At 43.7% G+C, this 20,039-nt stretch overlaps 1 protein-coding gene across 1 annotated transcript in view; it reads right to left on the bottom strand.

Annotated features, from left to right (window-relative positions):
• Positions 1-20,039, bottom strand: part of LOC138966202 (pyrethroid hydrolase Ces2e-like) — a 115,831-nt gene that overhangs the window by 15,578 nt on the left and 80,214 nt on the right. The window contains exons 3-6 of the mRNA XM_070338335.1: positions 13,248-13,418; positions 11,178-11,337; positions 5,916-6,101; positions 2,206-2,402 (exon numbers count right to left, since the gene is read on the bottom strand). Of these exons, the coding sequence (XP_070194436.1) occupies positions 2,206-2,402; positions 5,916-6,101; positions 11,178-11,337; positions 13,248-13,418 (714 nt within the window). The remainder of the gene's footprint in view (positions 1-2,205; positions 2,403-5,915; positions 6,102-11,177; positions 11,338-13,247; positions 13,419-20,039) is intronic.

Raw genomic sequence — 20,039 nt, 5'->3', positions numbered from 1 at the left:
CACACACACACACACACACACACACACACACACACACACACACACACACACACACAAAGTCGGCGAAAAGTCTGCCATGTGAACGGCCCTAACGGTTTAGGTTCGATTTAGGTCAGTTTAAAGGCACAGTACGCCTCCCGTTAACCATCACAAATACTGTCAGGCTTTTACACACAGTACAAACACCCTTTCATTTACACACTCACCGCTTTTGAACATCCTAGGTGCCCTACGTAAAGAGCGAGCAACTTTCAAAGAATTAACTTCGCGGATTGTCTGATAACAAAATCGGACGGTGCGTTTTGGCGCTAGACCTAACTTTTAAAATCTAAATAATAAATTGACAGCTTGTACACAAACATTCTTAAATCATAAAAGAATTCTTTTTCCATCAAGACAAGATCAGTACAATTCGAAGTTTTGAAAGTTTGAAAAAAGAAAAGCCCGAAAGCAGGGTCACGCAAGGTCGTGGTTCTCGTAGCAGACGACGGTAATGCCTATCGCCAGTTCCTCTGAACAGTCAAAAGCCATCGCTAGAGTTCGTGTGAATCACAGCCGTTTGTTGCGTTTAGATTCAGAGGTACATAATAACGTGCTATTTCAGATACGCTTACAGCGAGTCGCATTGGAAATCACAAACTGACGACTACATTGTGAAAAAAAGGAAACTGGATCACACGGGTTCACGATGGCTCAGGAGTAAGATAAACCATTAAAAAATAAATACTTTGAAAATTGCTCGCTCTTTACGGAGGGCACCTAAGATGTTCTCAAGCGGTGCGGAGTGTTTAAATAAAAGGGTGTTTGTACTGTGTGTAAAAAGCCTGACAGTATCTGTGATGGTTTACGGGAGGCTGTGCCTTTAAGCCGCGACACGAAAACTCGGTTGAGCGCTGCTCGACTCGACCGCGACATGGAGCGGACTTTGTGCAGACTTTTCTTTTCGCGCTAACCGATTGGTTAGCTCTAGCCAAACTTCTCTTCCAGCATTAGGAGTTAGATCCGATAGGTGAACATTTCAAGTCTGCCGAGAAGCGCCGCTAAAAATTAGTTTCAGCGTTTGCGCTGTTCGCATGGGCAGCGATTTTCACGTGAATTGGCGCCGACTAAAATCGCTTGAAAGTTGGGGAAAAGCTGGTTGGAAGTCTGCTATGTGAACAGCACTTTAAAAGGACGGTGCAGCTCCCATATACCTGCACAGATCCCCCTTGGCTTTCAGCCACGCTTCAGGCTCCTATCCTTTTAGAAAATTGCCAAGTTTCAATGATTTTCCTGCATGGAGTCTAACGCTGCAATTTTGTGGTGAATTATTGTAATCTTTATCGTTGTAGGTTAGTGTAAGTCGGAAAAAGCCGAAGTAAGCGAGGCGGAAGTACCCGATCAGGTCCCGCACGTTAACTTATTACATCAAAAGCCAAAATCCAGGTTTATAAGTCTCCAAGAAGACGTCTTTACGTCAGTTCTGATCATCGTAAACAGAAATTAAGAAACATGTTTCGCAGTTAATTATGATAGATTACGCAAACCAATTTTCACAAAAGGTTAGAAAACAAGCACGAAACCAGCGAGCATTAGAACACAACGTTTATTCTGTACTTGCAATAACAGCCGTCTGGGTAAGAACGAATCGCACAGCACCCCCCGCGGGTTAGGGGGAAGAATTTACCCGATGCTCCCCAGCATGTCGTAAGAGGCGACTAACGGATTCTGTTTCTCCTTTTACCCTTGTTAAGTGTGTCTTGTATAGAATATAGTCAATGTTTGTAAAGATTTTAGTCAAGCAGTATGTAAGACATGTTAAGTCCTTTGTACTGGAAACTTGCATTCTCCCAGTAAGGTAATATATTGTACTACGTTGCAAGCCCCTGGAGCAATTTTTTGATTAGTGCTTTTGTGAACAAGAAACAATTAACAAGTGGCTCTATCCCATGCCCCCCCCCCCCCCCCATTCCCCGTCGCGATATAACCTTCGTGGTTGAAAACGACGTTAAACACCAAATAAAGAAAGAACGAATCGCACGGTGGGAAAGGTAGTTGAAAAGTCAGTCTACAGAATGGCCAAAGTGTAACTGGCAAAGTAACATAAACTACAGCATAGCGTAGTCTCTGTTTGGGAGACCAAGGTTTCTGGTCTGCAGATCAATGGATTGTTTAACTTCACAGTATTGACAAACTAAAAGTATCTTTCATTCGTCGAGGACTTACCATGTACGTTTCGTCGTTGATAGCCCTCCACGACAGCTGCTTCAAACACGCTTTGACCGCCGCCATGTTGGAAGTCAAGACGCAGCCAAGATCTTTCACAAAATGGCGGGTGGCTGAGAGAGTGGATATGGGCGGTAGTACCATCGCCCAGTAAGCTAACGGCGACCCACTCTGCATAATAGCATAGCGGAAAAGGCCTGTAATGAAACCATGTTGAGAAATATACATCACAAAGAAACGGACGAACCAAAAGTACGTAGGCTCTATGAATATACATGTAGATTACACCAACAAGAAATGGTGTTATGTCCCCTCAACCTATGTGGCTATTCTCCGCCGATTCAGTTGAGTCTCCTTTCTCAGTTCACATGATGGTCTTAATGTTTGAAACAACATGTATTTACATTTAGGTGGTCTTCTTCTTCTTCTTCTTCTTCTTCTTCTTCTTCTTCTTCTTCCTCTTCCTCTTCCTCCTTCTTCTTCTTCTTCTTCTTCCTCTTCTTCTTCTTCTTCTTCCTCCTCCTCCTCCTTCTCCTTCTCCTTCTCCTTCTCCTTCTCTCTTCTTTCTTCTCCCTTCTTCCTTCTTCTTCTTTCTTCTTTCTTCTTTCTTCTTCTTCTTCTTCTTCTTCCTCTTCTTCCTCCTCCTCCTCCTCCTCCTTCCTTCTTCTTCCTTCTTCCTTCTTTCTTCTTTCTTCTTCCTCCTCCTTCCTTCTTCTTCCTTCTTCCTTCTTTCTTCTTCTTCCTCCTCCTCCTCCTCCTCCTCCTCCTCCTTCCTCCTCCTCCTCCTCATCCTCCTCCTCCTTCTTCTTCTTCTTCTTCTTCTTCTTCTTCTTCTTCTTCTTCGTTCATGGGCTTTGACTCCCACGTTCACTCATGCTTTTTGCACGAGTGGATATGTACGTGTACGTATGACCGTTTTTACCCCGCCATTTCGGCAGCATACGCCGATTTCGGGGGAGGCATGCTGGGTATTTTCGTGTTTCTATAACCCACCGAACTCTCACATGGATTACAGGATCTTTTCCGTGCGCACTTGGTCTTGTGCTTGCGTGTACACACGATGGGGGTCAATCATACATAGTAAAGTGAAGAAAGTTATAAAAATATCATATCTTGTCACACAGCTACTTCAAATCTCCATGACAAAAGTGTATATCCTTTAACAAGTTTAAAACAATCTTGCTTCGAGAAACTGCTGGAAAAGGGCGATTACTTCAACACATTCCTTGTGATTTCTAGTTAAACTATATTTAGGAATAACACGAAATCATTCCCTTCACCATATTTTTTTCAAACGAATACGAATGGGAAAACAATAAAGATATGAAAGGCAACGACGTTTAATTCACATTCTGCAAGTCTATAGGTTTACAATCACATGCAACCCCTGAGTGACTCGGAGCGGTGGATATATGTATGTATGAATGTGCCATTTTTAAGTGCCTGCCAGTCTAGGTTGTCAGTCTGTGACTGAGATGTGAGTGACTGAGTGAGTTAGATAAGATGTTTATTTTATTTACAAGTGTTACGGCATATGCGTACATATGTGTGTGTTTTTTTCTCTCCATCCAGCCCATGGCCCGCTCGAGAAGCGACTACTCTAAATTGCAAAGGTTTGTCCGCGGGAACAATTTAACAAAAAAATCAAGCGAAAACTGAAACTGTATACTTTTTGTGTGTGTGTGTGTGTGTGTGTGGCGTGTGTGTATGTGTGTGTGTGTAGGGGGGGGTTGTGATATTTATAAATGGAAACCTCGTAGAAAATTAGCCATGGTGATGAACTGTACAGGAAAAGAAATCTGAAACGAAGTCATTCCTTTTTACATTTAGTCAAGTTTTCACTAAATGTTTTAACGTAGAGGGGGGAATCGAGACGAGGGTGTGGTGTATGTGTGTGTGTGTGTGTGTTTGTGTGCGTGTGTGTGTGTGTGTGTGTGTAGAGAGATTCAGAGAAAACCACTGGACCGATCTTCATGAAACTTGACATGAGAGATCCTGAGTATGGTATCTCCAGACGTTTTTTTCATTTTTTGATAAATGTCTTTGATGACGTCATATCCGGCTTTTCGTGAAAGTTGAGGCGGCACTGTCACGCTCTCATTTTTCAACCAAATTGGTTGAAATTTTGGTCAAGTAATCTTCGACAAAGCCCGGACTTTGGTATTGCGTTTCAGCTTGAAGGCTTAAAAATTAATTAATGAGTTTGCTCATTAAAGTTGTCATTAAAATCGGTTTTTCGCAAACAGATTTAAAATTGATTGCATCGTATTCTTCATCACATTCTGAATCTAAAAATATATTACATATGTCATGTTTACTCTTAAAATGTGATCACAATTAACGAAAATAGATTAATTAACCTTACGATTAAAATTTAAGAAATCGATCCAAAAATGATTTCATCTTATTCTTTATCATTTCCTGATTCCAAAAACATATAGATATGATAGTTTGGATTCAAAACAAGCTCAGAAAGTGAACAAGAATACAGAAAAGCGCGCTTCGGCTTTCCTGCTTAGCACAATACGCTACCGCGCTAATCTGGCGTGTCAATATCACTACGTTTTGCACTGACGTGGGAGGTGAGCGATTTCCTTCACGCGGGGATTGACGAAGCTGTACTGTCTTGGTGAAAAAATACAGTGCGTTCAGTTTCATCCCGTGAGTTCGACAGCTTGACTATATGTAGTAATTTCGCCTTACGCGACTTGTTTATCCTGAGCGCGCCAAAGATGATGCGTCGGCGAGAAAAGAACTTCTCGCCACGCGAGCGTGGCGATGGGTAGTTTGGGTGATTGCATGCGCCTTTCTTTGATTGGCTCGTAGCGGACCGCTGGAACTGACCGATGCGGCGGACAGTGCCCCGCACAGAGCTTAGCTTAGCGTCACTACGCAAGATTCCAGCAAGCTGAAAGGTCAAGTTTTTGTATTTGGTGAACATTTTTCCGTCACCCACCCCTCCTCCATTTTTATGAATGGAGGCATGCATTTTGTAACTTTGTGGCGCTGGAGCTTTGTTTCATGTTGCTGGTTGATGTCCATTGTAATAGTCAAGAGAGATAATTTGTATGTTCGGATCAGTTTCCTGCTCTACATTTCGCTGTTGTTGTTTTTCTTGCATGCCATGCCAGGGTGAGCTGACACCACCGTTTGAGCTTCGGTGCAGTACCGTCATTGATTGGTCTGGAAACACAGATCGCATCGGTCCACAGCCTACTTCCCTTCGCCCTGAGTGGTTTGGGTTGAGTAGCCCGCGACTGTGGCATCTGGCATTTTTGTTCTCGGGTAGACTTACTAACCTGGTTGACCTGATTGACCCTTAGGGTCGGGTCGAGGGAAGTAATCCCCTGGCTCATTCTACTATTGTTATCAGTTTCTGTATTTCGGCTTGGTTTCTTTCTGTGACCCGCAGAATGCCCCCTTTGTTTCACGAGCCTTTCGAAAGCAAGACTACAAATCTCCCGGTCTTTGAACCCTCCACGTTCTACAAAAAAGTTACGGGCCCCGGGACCCTCTATAGGTGGCGCGTCTGTAGATAGTCATGTTTGGCTATGTAAAGGGGTCGGCTGATCCCATGAAAAAGGCCTTGTGAGATCTCAGATGACGATCTGAACTGTTGTTCGCTTCTGAAACGTTAAGGACTGTGCCTTGAAATGGTGATGAACTAAATAAAAAAGATGTTTATATCACAACGACAAAGAGATACATACCTTTTGAATGAGGTGAGACCACGTGCTGCCCTACGTCAGTTCCGCCGGCGCTGTGACCTTGAATGGTGACCTTGGCAGGATCACCACCGAAGAAGTGAATATTTTTAGAAACCCAGCGAAAGGCTTCTGTTTGGTCGTGTAAGCCGTAGTTTCCGGGTAAATCCGGGCTTTCGCCGCTGAGAAAACCTGTACATACAGATACACACAACTAATCTAAATTGTTTATAATAAAGCTTTAGGAAAAAAAAAGTTTTCACAAAACATAAACACGAACGGAACAGAACAAGGGAAACCATGTCATTTTTGACAAAGACGCGAAGCGAAGCAAGAACAAAACAAGATGCCGCCAACAAATATCAAGTGTCACACATAACAAAATAAGAAAGAAAAACACATCAGTTGCGTGAAGTGTGATTAAAACATTCCGTCAACCTGTCGGTCTAACTAAACAGTCTTGTGAGTAGGTAAAAAACTCCGGGCCCCCCCCCCCCCCTTTACCGGCAAATGTACCCTTTTTTTCAAGAATAAACGAAAATACCCAATTTCAAATTCTAAATATCAACAGCAAAACAAAACCAAAAAAAAGCATCGGGGGGGGGGGGGGGGGGGCGGGGGGGGGAGGGGGGGAGGCCTGTCACACACCCTACCTGCCTCTACCCTACCTGTACCCCTGCCTCTTTTTGGAAGCTCCTCCCGCACATTCACTAGGTCCAGCCCTCTCTCTTCTCGGGTTAATACTCCAAGAAATATGCGGTGGTGAAAGGATCGCTTACGCGTGACGGGGCTATAATATAGCGACTCATTTTATGCCTGATTTCCATCAGCCAGTACAAGCGTGCTTGTCAGAAACCGCAAGATAAAGCACTTCAAAGGGAAAAAATAACATACCAAGATATCTATGAAATAGAGCAAAGCGTCGCGCAATGTTTATCTGGCTGTAAAAAAGCACTCTGGTTATTCTCCAAGCAGCGCAATACTTTATCCTCTCCAGTGACTGTGAAACAAACATCATGTCATCAGTGTGTGGGAAGTGGGGGGCAAAAGAGCAGAATAGTTTATGTTCGGGAGATATGTTTTTCCCCATGCTAAGGCGTAGTGGAGCGACTACTATTCTATCTTGAATCGATTTAACAGCTTACTGATTTGTGTTTAAGCGATACGCACTTACGTCGACGCAAAGAGCTTACTGCATTGTTTTAAAATGAAAACGCACTTACCGGGGCTATCAAAAAAACTGCAACTACAGGTGTGAAACTAAATTTGGATCGTTTTATAAAAAAAATAATTTTTTTACAATTTTCAGATTTTTAATGACCAAAGTCATTAATTGATTTTTAAGCCACCAAGCTGAAATGCAATACCGAAGTCCGGGCTTCGTCGGAGATTACTTGACCAAAATTTCAACCAATTTGGTTGAAAAATGAGAGCGTGACAGTGCTGCCTCAACTTTCACGAAAAGCCGGATATGACGTCATCAAAGACATTTATAAAAAAAATGAAAAAAATGTCTGAGGATATCATACCCAGGAACTCTCATGTCCAATTTCATAAAGATCGCTCTACACACACACACACAGACAGACAGACAGACAGACACAAATACACCACGACCCTCGTTTCGATTCCCCCCTCGATGTTAAAACATTTAGTCAAAACTTGACTAAATGTAAAAAGAGAAAAAGCCAAACGGTTTTGAGGTTTGTGTTTCTGCAACTGTTTTGACATGTGCAAGTTATCCAGAGAGGATGAATACAGCGAATGAAATTGTTTTTAGCGCTCTAGCGCCGTTAGTTTGTCAGAACAGGAGGTGGTCCATATTAGGAGCCGGTCCATATTAGGATGTGTTTGTTTGTTTGTTTGCTTAACGCCCAGCCGACCACGAAGGGCCATATCAGGGCGGTGATGCTTTGACATTTAACGTGCGCCACACACAAGACAGAAGTCGCAGCACAGGCTTCATGTCTCACCCAGTCACATTATTCTGACACCGGTCCATATTAGGAGCCCTTCCCCTACGAGAGAGACTATTAGTATATACACATGCTTTTGAGTTGACCAAGTAGGCCCTACACTGCTATAACGTCGAAGTCACACCAAAAACAACTCAGTATCATCTAAATATAGCAATTGATCAAATCAAAGTACAAGACGGAAGGTAATGCGGTACACACTGGCATGAACCGATTCACTCTAAACCCTTGTGAAATCCTCTTTAATCACATAGACGAGCTTCGATACTTTTCTCGTATCTAGATTTAAGCAAGTAAAGGCACATTCCTTCAAAGGTAAACGAATCAGATCACACTCTTCTACAAGGCTTTTACACAAGGTATATGACCATTCCTTCACTTGAACACTTACTGAACATCAACAGCCTTGGTACTGTCTGAGAAGATTGGGAATATTTTGATGAACTAAGTTTTTGAACGAACACTGGTGTGATTCTGCAGAATAAATTTATCCTAGGGATGGGCTCATAGCTCAGCCGGTAGAGCGCTGGGATTCTAACCAGTTCGTTGCTATTGTCGTGGGTTCGTGCCGGAGATTTGACCTTCCCAGAATCAAGGTTTAGTGCCGAGTTCTAAGCTCACGGAATCGTGTTCAAATGTATGCAAAAAGACCAATACGCACGTTAATGATCCCGAGTTTCCAGCGAGAGTCTAGGGACTTGGAAAAACACGTACAGATACCTAGCACGCACTCCCTCAAAGACGGCGTCATGCTGCCCACGTAACATGTTAAAAACAAAAAACAAAAAAACACGGAACATCACGCAGCACAACTCTCACTATAAGGTGACACTGACATTATAAAGCTCAGGACCGCAGAAAAAGAAGAATTCATTCCAATATAACCACTTTACGGTTAGATTTGTTTTTAAAAATATTTGTTTTATTTCTTTTTTATGTGTACAAGTCGAGGGATGGTGGTCTTAACCCATCTACAAGCCTGGGGGGAAATATGAGGTTGGGAGCCCAACAGTTTTCTCGGGAAAGATTGTGCCTTGTAATACCGTCTCGGACCCAGACATAAGGTTATGTTTGGACACACTGGCATGCACCGATGTTTTCTGAACCCTGAAAATCCGTTCCATCATCCTGACAAGATTTGATCTTTATTCTCGTATCCTCCCATCTCTAATCACAGACTTGTCCGTCTTCTGCAATGAAAGAAAACTAGACTGGACTAGATGACCGAATCCTTTTGACAGGGGCAGGGAGTGTATCGAGAGAGAGAGAGAGAGAGAGAGACAGAGAGAGAGAGAGAGACATAGACAGAGAGACACAGAGAGACATAGACAGAGAGACACAGAGAGACAGACAGACAGAGAGGGGGACAGACAGAGAGAGAGAGACAGACAGACAGACAGAGTGACAGACAGACAGGCAGGCAGACAGAATGTGAAAAGACCGGGTGGGGAAACTTCAAACCGCTCGGTCCTACCGGGCTTGCATTTGACAGTTTTTCGTTTCGAAATAAAGCTACTGCTCTGTTAACCCATTACTTCCCGAGCCATGAGAATTAATTCTGTTAATGTCAAACTATAAAAAAAAATCTGTTAATGTCAAACTATAAAAAAAAAATCCATTGCAAAGTAATGACTGCAAGTTTTAAAAAAAATGATAAATGTTCAAACCTCGCAGGAAGCTGGTTGAAACTGATACAAATGCATTATTAGTCGCAGGTTTACAAAAACTGTGGCGCGCGGACTGCTTCACCCCTTTAAGCTCGGCCTTCATTTTGAGCCTAAAGTTGACTTTGCGAAGTCTTTTCTCCGACCACCGGCACGGTTGGCCTAGTGGTAAGGCGTCCGCCCCGTGATCGGAAGGTCGTGGGTTCGAACCCCGGCCGGGTCATACCTAAGACTTTAAAATTGGCAATCTAGTGGCTGCTCCGCCTGGCGTCTGGCATTATGGGGTTAGTGCTAGGACTGGTTGGTCCGGTGTCAGAATAATGTGACTGGGTGAGACATGAAGCCTGTGCTGCGACTTCTGTCTTGTGTGTGGCGCACGTTATCTGTCAAAGCAGCACCGCCCTAATATGGCCCTTCGTGGTCGGCTGGGCGTTAAGCAAACAAACAAAACTCTTCGCCGACCATTCAGTGCCAATGAAAGCTTCATGCAGCGAGCTTCGCGAAGTCTTGTCACCGACCATTCAGTGCCAATGAAAGCTTCATGCAGCGAGCTTCGCGAAGTCTTGTCACCGACCATTCAGTGCCAATGAAAGCTTCATGCAGCGAGCTTCGCGAAGTCTTGTCACCGACCATTCAGTGCCAATTAAAGCTTCATGCAGCGAGCTTCGCGAAGTCTTGTCACCGACCATTCAGTGCCAATTAAAGCTTCATGCAGCGAGCTTCGCGAAGTCTTTTCTCCGACCATTCATGCCAATTAAAGCTTCATGCAGCGAGCTTCGAGAAAAAGGCTTCGCGAAGTCGACTTCGCCCATTCAATATCAGGCTTTACGCTTCTTCCCACACGCTGTGCTACGAGCATTCTGTGCCCTAGTTACAGTCAAAAACCAAGCAAGGAATGTTATAAGAATCTATTGTACCTTGCTTGTTTTTTTTATTCTGAAGTTTGGAATGTTGGCAGTCTATTTGTTTTTTTGCATTTCTAGTTATAGTCGTCAAGTTTTTGTCAGGTCAGCATCCCCATTTATATCTCATCAACAACTTCTCCGGCTAAACTGGGGTAATCAGCCAGAAGAAAAGGAGCGCGCGGTCATTAGGCTAGCCAATCTATAGCCAAGGCGAAGAAAGCGAGACAGCGGGCACGGCGGAGAGACAGCCATTGTGCAATCCCATCGATCACACAAATGTGGTCCAAGCAATCAAGGACAGGGAGATTAGCTTCTTGTGTGTGCACCTGTCCACAATGGAGCCAAGGATTGTGTATTGTTGTAACTTTTTTCTCTGCCCCCCCCCCCCTCTCTCTCTCTCTCTCTCTCTCTCTCTCTCTCTCTCTCTCTCTCTCTCTCTCTCTCTCTCTCGTTGTAAGAGAAGAAACAACTACCCTATGAAATAAAGTGCCATCATCATCACCATCACCATCATCATCATCATCATCATCATCATCATCATTATCATCATCATCATCTTCTCTCTCTCTCTCTCTCTCTCAAGCACACACACACACACACACACACATACACACACACACACACACACACCCACACACACACACACACACAAACACACACACACACACACTCACACACACACACACTTCAGGCATGTCCAACACTACATCAGAGACCACTCACCAAAGGCGCCCAGCCTGTAGTTGAAGGAGATGACGATGATCTCCCCCAGGGAGGCCAGGGTGTCCCCCTCAAACAGCGCCCCCATCCCCACCTCGTTGGATCCTCCGTGCACGTGGATCAGCACCGGTAGCCCTCCTCCGTCTGTGAACCCTTGTGACGTCTGCCTTCACAGAATGACGTCATGTTGATGACGTAGGTATACGCGTGTTGAGATTGTTATTAACTTATTACGTGAAGCATTTGCAGTATTTGTACCGTGATTATTTAGAGTTAGTCAATTTCATTTCTGAAGTAAATCATTTGCCTTTCCTTGCAACACAATTGTAACCGCCCGTGTATGTTATTTGGTTCCTTTCGACGTCTGCCGTCAAAGAATGGCGGCGTTTTTGATTACGTAGGTGAACAACTGTGGACAATACCAACAACTTTTACACTTTGTGTGCCAAAGGTATTAATATGTAAACGAATATGTTTTGACGTTGTGTTTTGTTCAGCAATAATACGGTCTTTGGATTCGTGTGGCATTTGTTGCCACACAATGACGTCAAACTGATCAGGTAGTATTTAATGCAATCTAATCCACACACACACACACACACACACACACACACACACACACACACACACACACAAACGCCATAACCCCAAACTTGTGTATTTTCTTTCTACCGACCACCTCCATTCCAAAGTTATTGTTCTATCCGAATCCATGTAGAGTTTACACCGCAACAGGAACACACACATTGGGGTAGGGATCGTCCTTCTCATAAGCTTGGTTCCTTTTTACACGACATCCTGCCTTCACGAAATTGTATAAGCAGTTAGGTTCCACGTCTCGTCAGTATGGACAATGACGTTGACGTGTAGGCGACAGCCGTTAATGTGGATGTGTGGAAGCCAAGCAACTAACCTCAATCTCATCCAAACCTTCCCTTTCAGTCTTCCATTAACGCATGCATACGTCAAAAGAAGCCATCCAAATTGAATATACAATGTACATGATTGTCATGGCTGAAATTGGAGTCTGGCTTGTTTCCGAATCAAGCAAGGAATAATCATCTTTTTAAAAACAATTTGTCTAGATTATCTTATATAACTATAAGTGGTCGTTGTTTATGAATTGTTTTTAATGCTTGTATGTTATTTCTTACGAGGAAACTTTTTATATGTAAAATATTAAATTTTAATGTCTAATGTAAAGCGCCATGGGACTGCCATTTGGCGGTGAACAGCGCTATAAAAGAATGTTTTATTATTATTATTATTATTATCAATTAGAAGTCTGATATCAACTAGCTGAGATCAGAATTGAGCTGTATGAAATGGGACACGTTGGTCACGAACCACCGAATCTAATTTCATCTGGATTATTCAAATCTAAGCCCTGACACAGGGCCGGATCTGGGGGGGGGGGGGTTCCTGGGGTTCCGGACCCCCCCCCCCCCCCCTGGCCATCCAATCAGAGAAAAAAAAAGTGGACTTTGGACCCCTGCCTTCGGTTGGAACCCCCCCCCCCCCCCCCTCAAACGAACTTGGTCCGGCCCTGCTGACACAGTTAACATACTACCTGGGTAGAATCATATGTCTCATCTCAGCCGCATAAAATCAAAATCTTTGGTCACGAAACACCGACTCTAATTTTATCTGGCTTATTCCAATCTTAGCACTGATACAGTTTACATACTACCTGGGTAGAAACAGAAGTCTGATCTCAGCCGAATGAAATGGGAATTTTTGGTCACAAAACACCAATTCGGATGAACCCAGTCCATACCAAGAAAGAAGTAGTGTCATCTGGCTTATTCCAATCTTAGCCATGACATAATGTACATACTTCCTTGGTAGAGTCAGAAGTCTGATGTCAGCCGAATGAAACGGGTATCTTTGACATTGTTTCCAATTTCATCCGCCTTATTCCAATGTTAGCTCTGACATAATCTACATACTTCCTGGGTAGAACCAGAAGTCTGATATCAGTCAAATGAAACGGGAATCTTTGGTCACAAAACACCCGGATTATAATTTCATCCGGCTGATTCCACTCACAACCATGACATGCATACAACATACCGTGACAGGGACATAGATGTTGAGGTAGAGGCAGTCCTCGTCCATGTCGGAGCTTTTGAATTCCGGCACGTGCATCCGTACATAGTTGAGTTCCCAGTTGGTCTGTGGGCACGCCTTGGGCATGGAGCTGCAGTCCCTCACTCCTTCCCACGACTCGGGGGGCTTGGGAAACTGCACACACAAAGAAAAGACGTTCAGACTTATTTCAGATGTTCAGACTTACTTCATACGTTCGGTCTTATTTCAGACGTTTAGACTTATTTCAGACGTTCACATTTTCAGCTCACTTTCCTTTACAGACCGTTTTGTAGATCACCACAGATATGTCCAGGATTTGACATGGGAGAAAAGCTTCCTTCCACTTGGACATGTTCCAACAATCAGCAGCCAACCTGCTTGCTGACCCCGGCCGGGTCATACCTAAGGCTTTAAAATTGGCAATCTAGTGGCTGCTCCGCCTGGCGTCTGGCATTATGGGGTTAGTGCTAGGACTGGTTGGTCCGGTGTCAGGATAATGTGACTGGGTGAGACATGAAGCCTGTGCTGCGGCTTCTGTCTTGTGTGTGGCGCACGTTATATGTCAAAGCAGCACCGCCCTGATATGGCCCTTCGTGGTCGGCTGGGCGTTAAGCAAACGAACAAACAAACAAACAAACCTGCTTGCCGTGGACAACGGGGACCTGACAACTATGTTAAAGGCACACTTCTTCCAGTGTAAAGTTTGGCTCACCGTCTCAGATCTGACCATGTTATACTTGGGATAAGTGTTGGGGGAGAGGCTCGGGAGTTGTGTGTGTGTGTGTGTGTGTGTGTGTGTGTGTGTGTGTGTGTGTGTGTGTGAGTGTGTTTGTGTATGTATATATGTATGTACGCATTTCTCTCTCTCTCTCTCTCTCTCTCTCTCTCTCTCTCTCTCTCTCTCTCTCTCCCTCTCTCTCTCACACACACACACTCTTTCTCTCTCACACATACAGACACACACTTTGTCATAATCCAAAAATGAACAGCCTCCGGATATGTGTTTAATTCGAAAACATTTCCAACTGACGACAACAAGCAATCAGGTATGTGTTGATTTTGTGGCTATGTTTTCAAGTGGAGGGCTAATCTTATCCCTTGCTATAGCTTGGACACATCTCTCCTGGTCTGTCTCATCGTTTGCACGGGAAGGTGGTATATATTTAGTTTATGCATCAATGATCAATGACCGAATTCCCAATCACTGCATTAATGGTCATCCAAAGATGGGGACGTTTGAGAAAAGTACAGAAGTAGAAACGACGTTTGCAAAAACAAAAGTCGAGCTCTGGAAAGGAAACCACTTTATCTTCCCAAAAACTTAATCATCGCGAACCAGTCCCCATGACATGAGAATAGTAGTCGGTATAATACACTTATCTCATTTCCATATCAGTCTTGGTTATATTGACACCTTCAGAAGACGATGTAAGCAGTATGGCCACGGCAAACGTTGAAATGTCAGTTTTCCATATTTTACCACGCTTTGGGGGTATAACTGCAACTATCGCTGAGCAGAGAGAATGCGTTGAAGCTGTCGTGTTCTTGGTGACAACCGAGGTAATATAGTAAGAAAGTCTGGTCTTTTGTAAGTTTTTGACACCTCCGCGCATGAATATTCATTTACTACATTCATGAGAGGAACCAACAAGGGAGCGAGAAGTGGTGAGGTGGCGGGAAACACGGTGGGATCGGTTCCAACATATTGCGTGTAGAGAATGGCCCGGCCGGCCTTGTACTTTCTCCATTATGAAAACGTTGTCCGTGAGGCCTCTGACCGGGGTAAGAAGAGTATTAGCTACACGTGACTAGCTGAATCATCGCGAGATTTTGAGAGATTGAGTGTGAGCGGCCATTTTTCAGTATGACCCCAGAATGCATTGTGAGTATCCATATATACAGTATATGCATGTCTGTCGAGCCGTCTTTCAAGCAGCGGGGTCATTTCCTGGTAGATTGAGTAGTTAACGTCAAGAAAAGATAGTGTACTAGGTGACGAAAGAAAGTTGTGACACTCAGCATCGTACATTTGGTTCAAGTTCCACACGAAGGAAGCTGGTAGAATCCTGATGTCTCGCGATTTCTGTAATTTTGAGTGGGATTCAAAATGTCAATCCTGTTTAACGAAAGCGGACGCGTGGAAGTATTATATACTACGATTTGCTATTTAGAAGGATATTAGAGTCCAGTAAAGCGATTGATGATTCTACAAAACTGAAGATAATTATAGGCTCTTATTCGGTGAACGATTTACTTCGCATTTTAACATTATTTATTGTCTCAGTGCGTTGTTGACGGACGACTCTCTCTCTCTCTCTCTCTCTCTCTCTCTCTCTCTCTCTCTCTCTCTCTCTCTCTCTCTCTCTCTCTCTCTCTCTCTCTCTCTCTCTCTCTCTCTCTCTCTCTCTATCGCGTAGTTTAACGCGTTTTGATTTACCCCACTTAGTATTACGCCAAAGATATGCTGTGCATTGTATATTCTGAACATATTTTTGTTGTACTATTGCTACATGTTCGATTGCTACCAGCTTGTACTTATAATTACTCGCATAGTATGCATTTGATTTTATAAATAACCACATATGTATGCTCTTCATGCCTCATCTTCATCATCATCATCATCATCATCATCATCATTATCATCGTCATCATCGTCATCTTTATCATCACGTGCTGAAGTTTTCTGACCTTCTTTTCGGCTTTTGTTGGTAATCTTTTTAACTTTTTAATTTTTAATTGTATCATTGTGTGTCTGTGCGTCCCAATGACAGATTGTAAGAAAAGGCGTAGCCTTAAATCTTAATCCTTGTTAAATAAAGTTCAATTCAATTCAATTCAATTCAATTCTCTCTCTCTCTCTCTCTCTCTCTCTCTCTCTCTCTCTCTCTCTCTCTCTCTCTCGCTCTCTCTCTATCTCTCTCTATCTCATCCGGGGGGTCTCGCGAGATCTTCGAGCAGCAGGACGGAAAATTTAGAGCTCTCGATCCAACGTTGAGAAACGCTCAATATTCCTTCACAATGCCAGCTGTTGGACTCCCAACAGCTCTGGAAGGTACCCTGGAGGCCCTGCTAAAGGAAAATGCCGTGTGTTCATGGAAAATCTGCGCTGAAGGCACGAAAACCACAGTCGTCCTGCGACTCGTGTCAGTCTCTGACTCGGACCGGCCAGCCATGACTCAACATTTTCGGCGCAAACCTTCAAGCCAGCTTCAGCGCGACAGGCTGCGTGCACAAGAACGACAGGAAAAGAAAGAGAAAGCCACGAACGAACCTAAGGCAAGTCAGAATTGTTCTTCTTCAATGTCAAATCTTTCGATTTCGTCGAGGCCACAAATGACACAACAACAACCCGTGGGATGTGACGTTGACACACAACACAGTAGCAGTGACTTTGCACGTGTTGCAGGCACAGCTGACAAGCCCACCGAGCGTGGTAACATTGGTCAGGGTGAAGCTGGCGTTGTGTTATTGTCGCCACGGACCGCTGAGCCACGTGATGTTTTGACAACCCAGTCACAGAGAGGAAGCACAGAAACACTGGACATATCAGAGCAAAGGGCGCCAGACTTTGGTTTTTGTCTGCCATCCATCAAGAAGTATGTGTCGGAACTGAGGGACCGATCAGTTGTTCGTTTTGTTAAAAACGTACACAGAAACAATTCATTCCGACGGGTGGTCAGAGACAACACAGGCGACAGACAGTCACTGCTCTGTGAAACAGATGATTTTGTGTTGATCAAGGACTGCAGCAGCGACGATCTCACAGGCACATACTGGATGATAAAGCAAGCAACCCGCCACATGCTACCAGAAGAGCAGGGGTACCTTGACAACCTTCGCCATGGGTCACCAGTCGACAGAGGAAAATTCAAAGATGATCTTATGACAGTGCTACACGAAGTGTCTGTGCTACGAAACGTGACACGTTTCTACCTCGGTTAACAGTCTCGTTGTTCGGTTCGCGTGTGATTCGGGACTCTTGTTCTCATCCAGACATTTGAGAGAACGATGACATTTGTATTACACAAGGAGAACAATACAAGATCAAAACTGACGCGGAAAATACCATGTCGGGTAAACATCTGTACAATGTAAAAAACGCCTGTTGATTTCGAAATTGTCTCCCTCGCCCCAAACCTCCCCATCGCAATGAACCTTCAAGTTTGAGCGATTAAATTTTCTGAGTTCTGAGAGTTCTCTCTCTCTCTCTCTTTCCAGCTTCCGTATATAACTGTTTCCCTCTTTCTGCCAGCGGTAACATAACCCAGAGATAATGAGAGTGGGAGAGGGGGAGATAAATGGCTTATGTCGGCGAATGTCGTGGGAATTAGTCTCGGTGAAACGTAACATTTGGCAAGCGGGCATCCCAGACCCCAGAAGACAGTGCTCTTTTTACTCACTAATAACAAAGCTTGACTAAAACAGTTTGGCTAAGCAATTTACAGCCTTCGGCGTGTACTGTAGGTACCAGTCTTTCTTGCAATAAAACACACATAAAAAATACAGGCAAGTGAAAAAGGGAAGGGGAGGGCTGAGTCTCTTAGGGATTTACAAGGATACATTCGAAACCGTCTATAACACCACGCACGGAACCAACAAAAAATAGTCGTTATAGACAGGTGATTGGAATGAAAGGTGCATTATACAGGGGGAAAACTCGTCGGGGTTTCTTTGGGATGGTCGTGGTGGTCGTTATCAAGACTGATGTGGTCGTCTTGGCAGGTTCGACTGAGTGACTATTCTACGCAGAGGCCATTAGTGGCTTAAAACAGACTGACACGAAGGGTTGAGGGACAGACTAGGACATGAATGTTTCATCAAGAAGAAGAAAAGAGGCAGCTTCTGAAGAATTCAGAATTCCTCTTAAAACCATTGTAAACAGATTCTTTGGATTTTATACATTCTTCGTGTACTCCGCACGCACACACACACACACACACACACACACACACACACACACACACACACACACACACACACACACACACACACACACACACACACACACACACACACACACACACACACACTCTCTCTCTCTCTCTCTCTCTCTCTCTCTCTCTCTCTCTCTCTCTCTCTCTCTCTCTCTCTCTCTCTCTCTCTCTGAAGGCTATAAGCGATATTAATTTGTAAGATCATATACCTGTGTACCTTTGGCTGGAGATAATATTCTCAATCAGCAATATACCAGGCATACCAACCTAGTGCTGACTTTGTCTGTCTGTTTGTCTATCTGCCTGCTTGTCTGCCAGTCTGTCTGATCGTATCTTGGTACGAGTTCCAGATAATTCTCCCACTCAGCAATACCTGGCGTACGAACAGAGCGCTGTCTTTAAGTCTTTTGTTTTCTTCCCCGAACAGCTTACCAATTGTTAGTGCTTGTTATGTTGGTTTTTCTTCAGTTAAGTAACGGGAGACGGTTGGTTGTAAAAACAGTAATAATTGCTAATACCATTGCCCTGCTTAATAAAGATAATCCCCCCCCCCCCCCTACTGTCTGTTTCTGTCTGTCTCTGTCTCGCTCCCCCTCTCTCTCTCTGTTTCTCTGTTTCTCTCTCATCTCTCTCTCTCTCTCTCTGTCTCTCTGTATCTGTCTCTCTGTCTCTGTCTCTCTCTCTCTCTCACTCTCTCTTTCTCTCTGTGTGTATTTCTGTGTGTGTGTGTGTGTCTCTCTCTCTCTATCTGTTTCTGTCTGTCTCTCTCTCTCTATCTGTTTCTGTCTGTCTCTCTGTCTCTGTCTCTGTCTCTCTGTCTCTCTGTCTCTCTCTCTCTCTCTCTCTCTCTCTCTCTCTCTCTCTCTCTCTCTCTCTATCTCAGAGGTAAATCCCAGAGAAGAAATAGCGGATTAAATAGCGCCATTCCTCCAGATGAATACAATGAGCACTTTCTGTGTTTGGCTGATCGATTGAAACAATCTAAAAATGTAAATGAAGAAGTCGAGGGTGGGGACTCCCTGTTGTTTAGAATAAAAGAATGTTGTATTCATAAATTAAAATCACAAGATTCATTCTCTATCCCAACTATTGCCGTACATGAAGTTAAAAAAAATGTATAGAAAACCTTCAGAATAATAAATCCATGGGGCCTGACAAAATCCCCCTTCGTTGCTTAAATTAGCCCTACCGTACATAGTGGAATCTCTAACGTATGTGTATAATCTTTGCATTGAACAAAATATTTTTCCTGATGCATTTAAAACGGCAAATGTCGTTCCACTTCCTAAAAATAAAGATGTGTCTGACCCTAATAACTTCAGGCCAATTTCATTGCTCAAAGCCTTTAGAGAAGCACATCCAGAAGAATCTTCTGAACTACATGGAAAGGGGCAAATTATTTCACAACTTTCAATCTGGGTTTCGTCCGAAACATTCCTGTAGTACAGCTCTTTAATCACTATGTGATAACTGGCTATCGGCAATTAATCGTTCGGACATATCAGGGGTTGTATTTCTTGATTTTAAGAAAGCTTTTGATCTTGTAGATCACACATTACTTTTACATAAACTCGCATTGTACGTGAACAATCCCGCAACGTGTTCATTCTTTAAATCATATCTTGTCAACAGAACACAGTATGTTTCTATAAACGGTAAAACGTCTCCCAAAGGATGTTTAAAGAGTGGAGTCCCCAAGGGGTCAGTTTTAGGGCCTATTTTGTTTTGTGTATTCATTAATGACCTCCCCCTTCATATATCTAATTCCAATGTTAAAACGGATTTTTTTGCAGACGATTCGACGCTTCACACAAGCTGTAGGACTGTTCAAGAAATTGAA

The sequence above is a fragment of the Littorina saxatilis genome, linkage group LG5 (assembly GCF_037325665.1).
Source record: "Littorina saxatilis isolate snail1 linkage group LG5, US_GU_Lsax_2.0, whole genome shotgun sequence".
Classification (NCBI taxonomy): domain Eukaryota; kingdom Metazoa; phylum Mollusca; class Gastropoda; order Littorinimorpha; family Littorinidae; genus Littorina; species Littorina saxatilis.
Note: the sequence above shows the minus strand (reverse complement) of the source record. Positions and strands in the feature narration are given on the sequence as shown.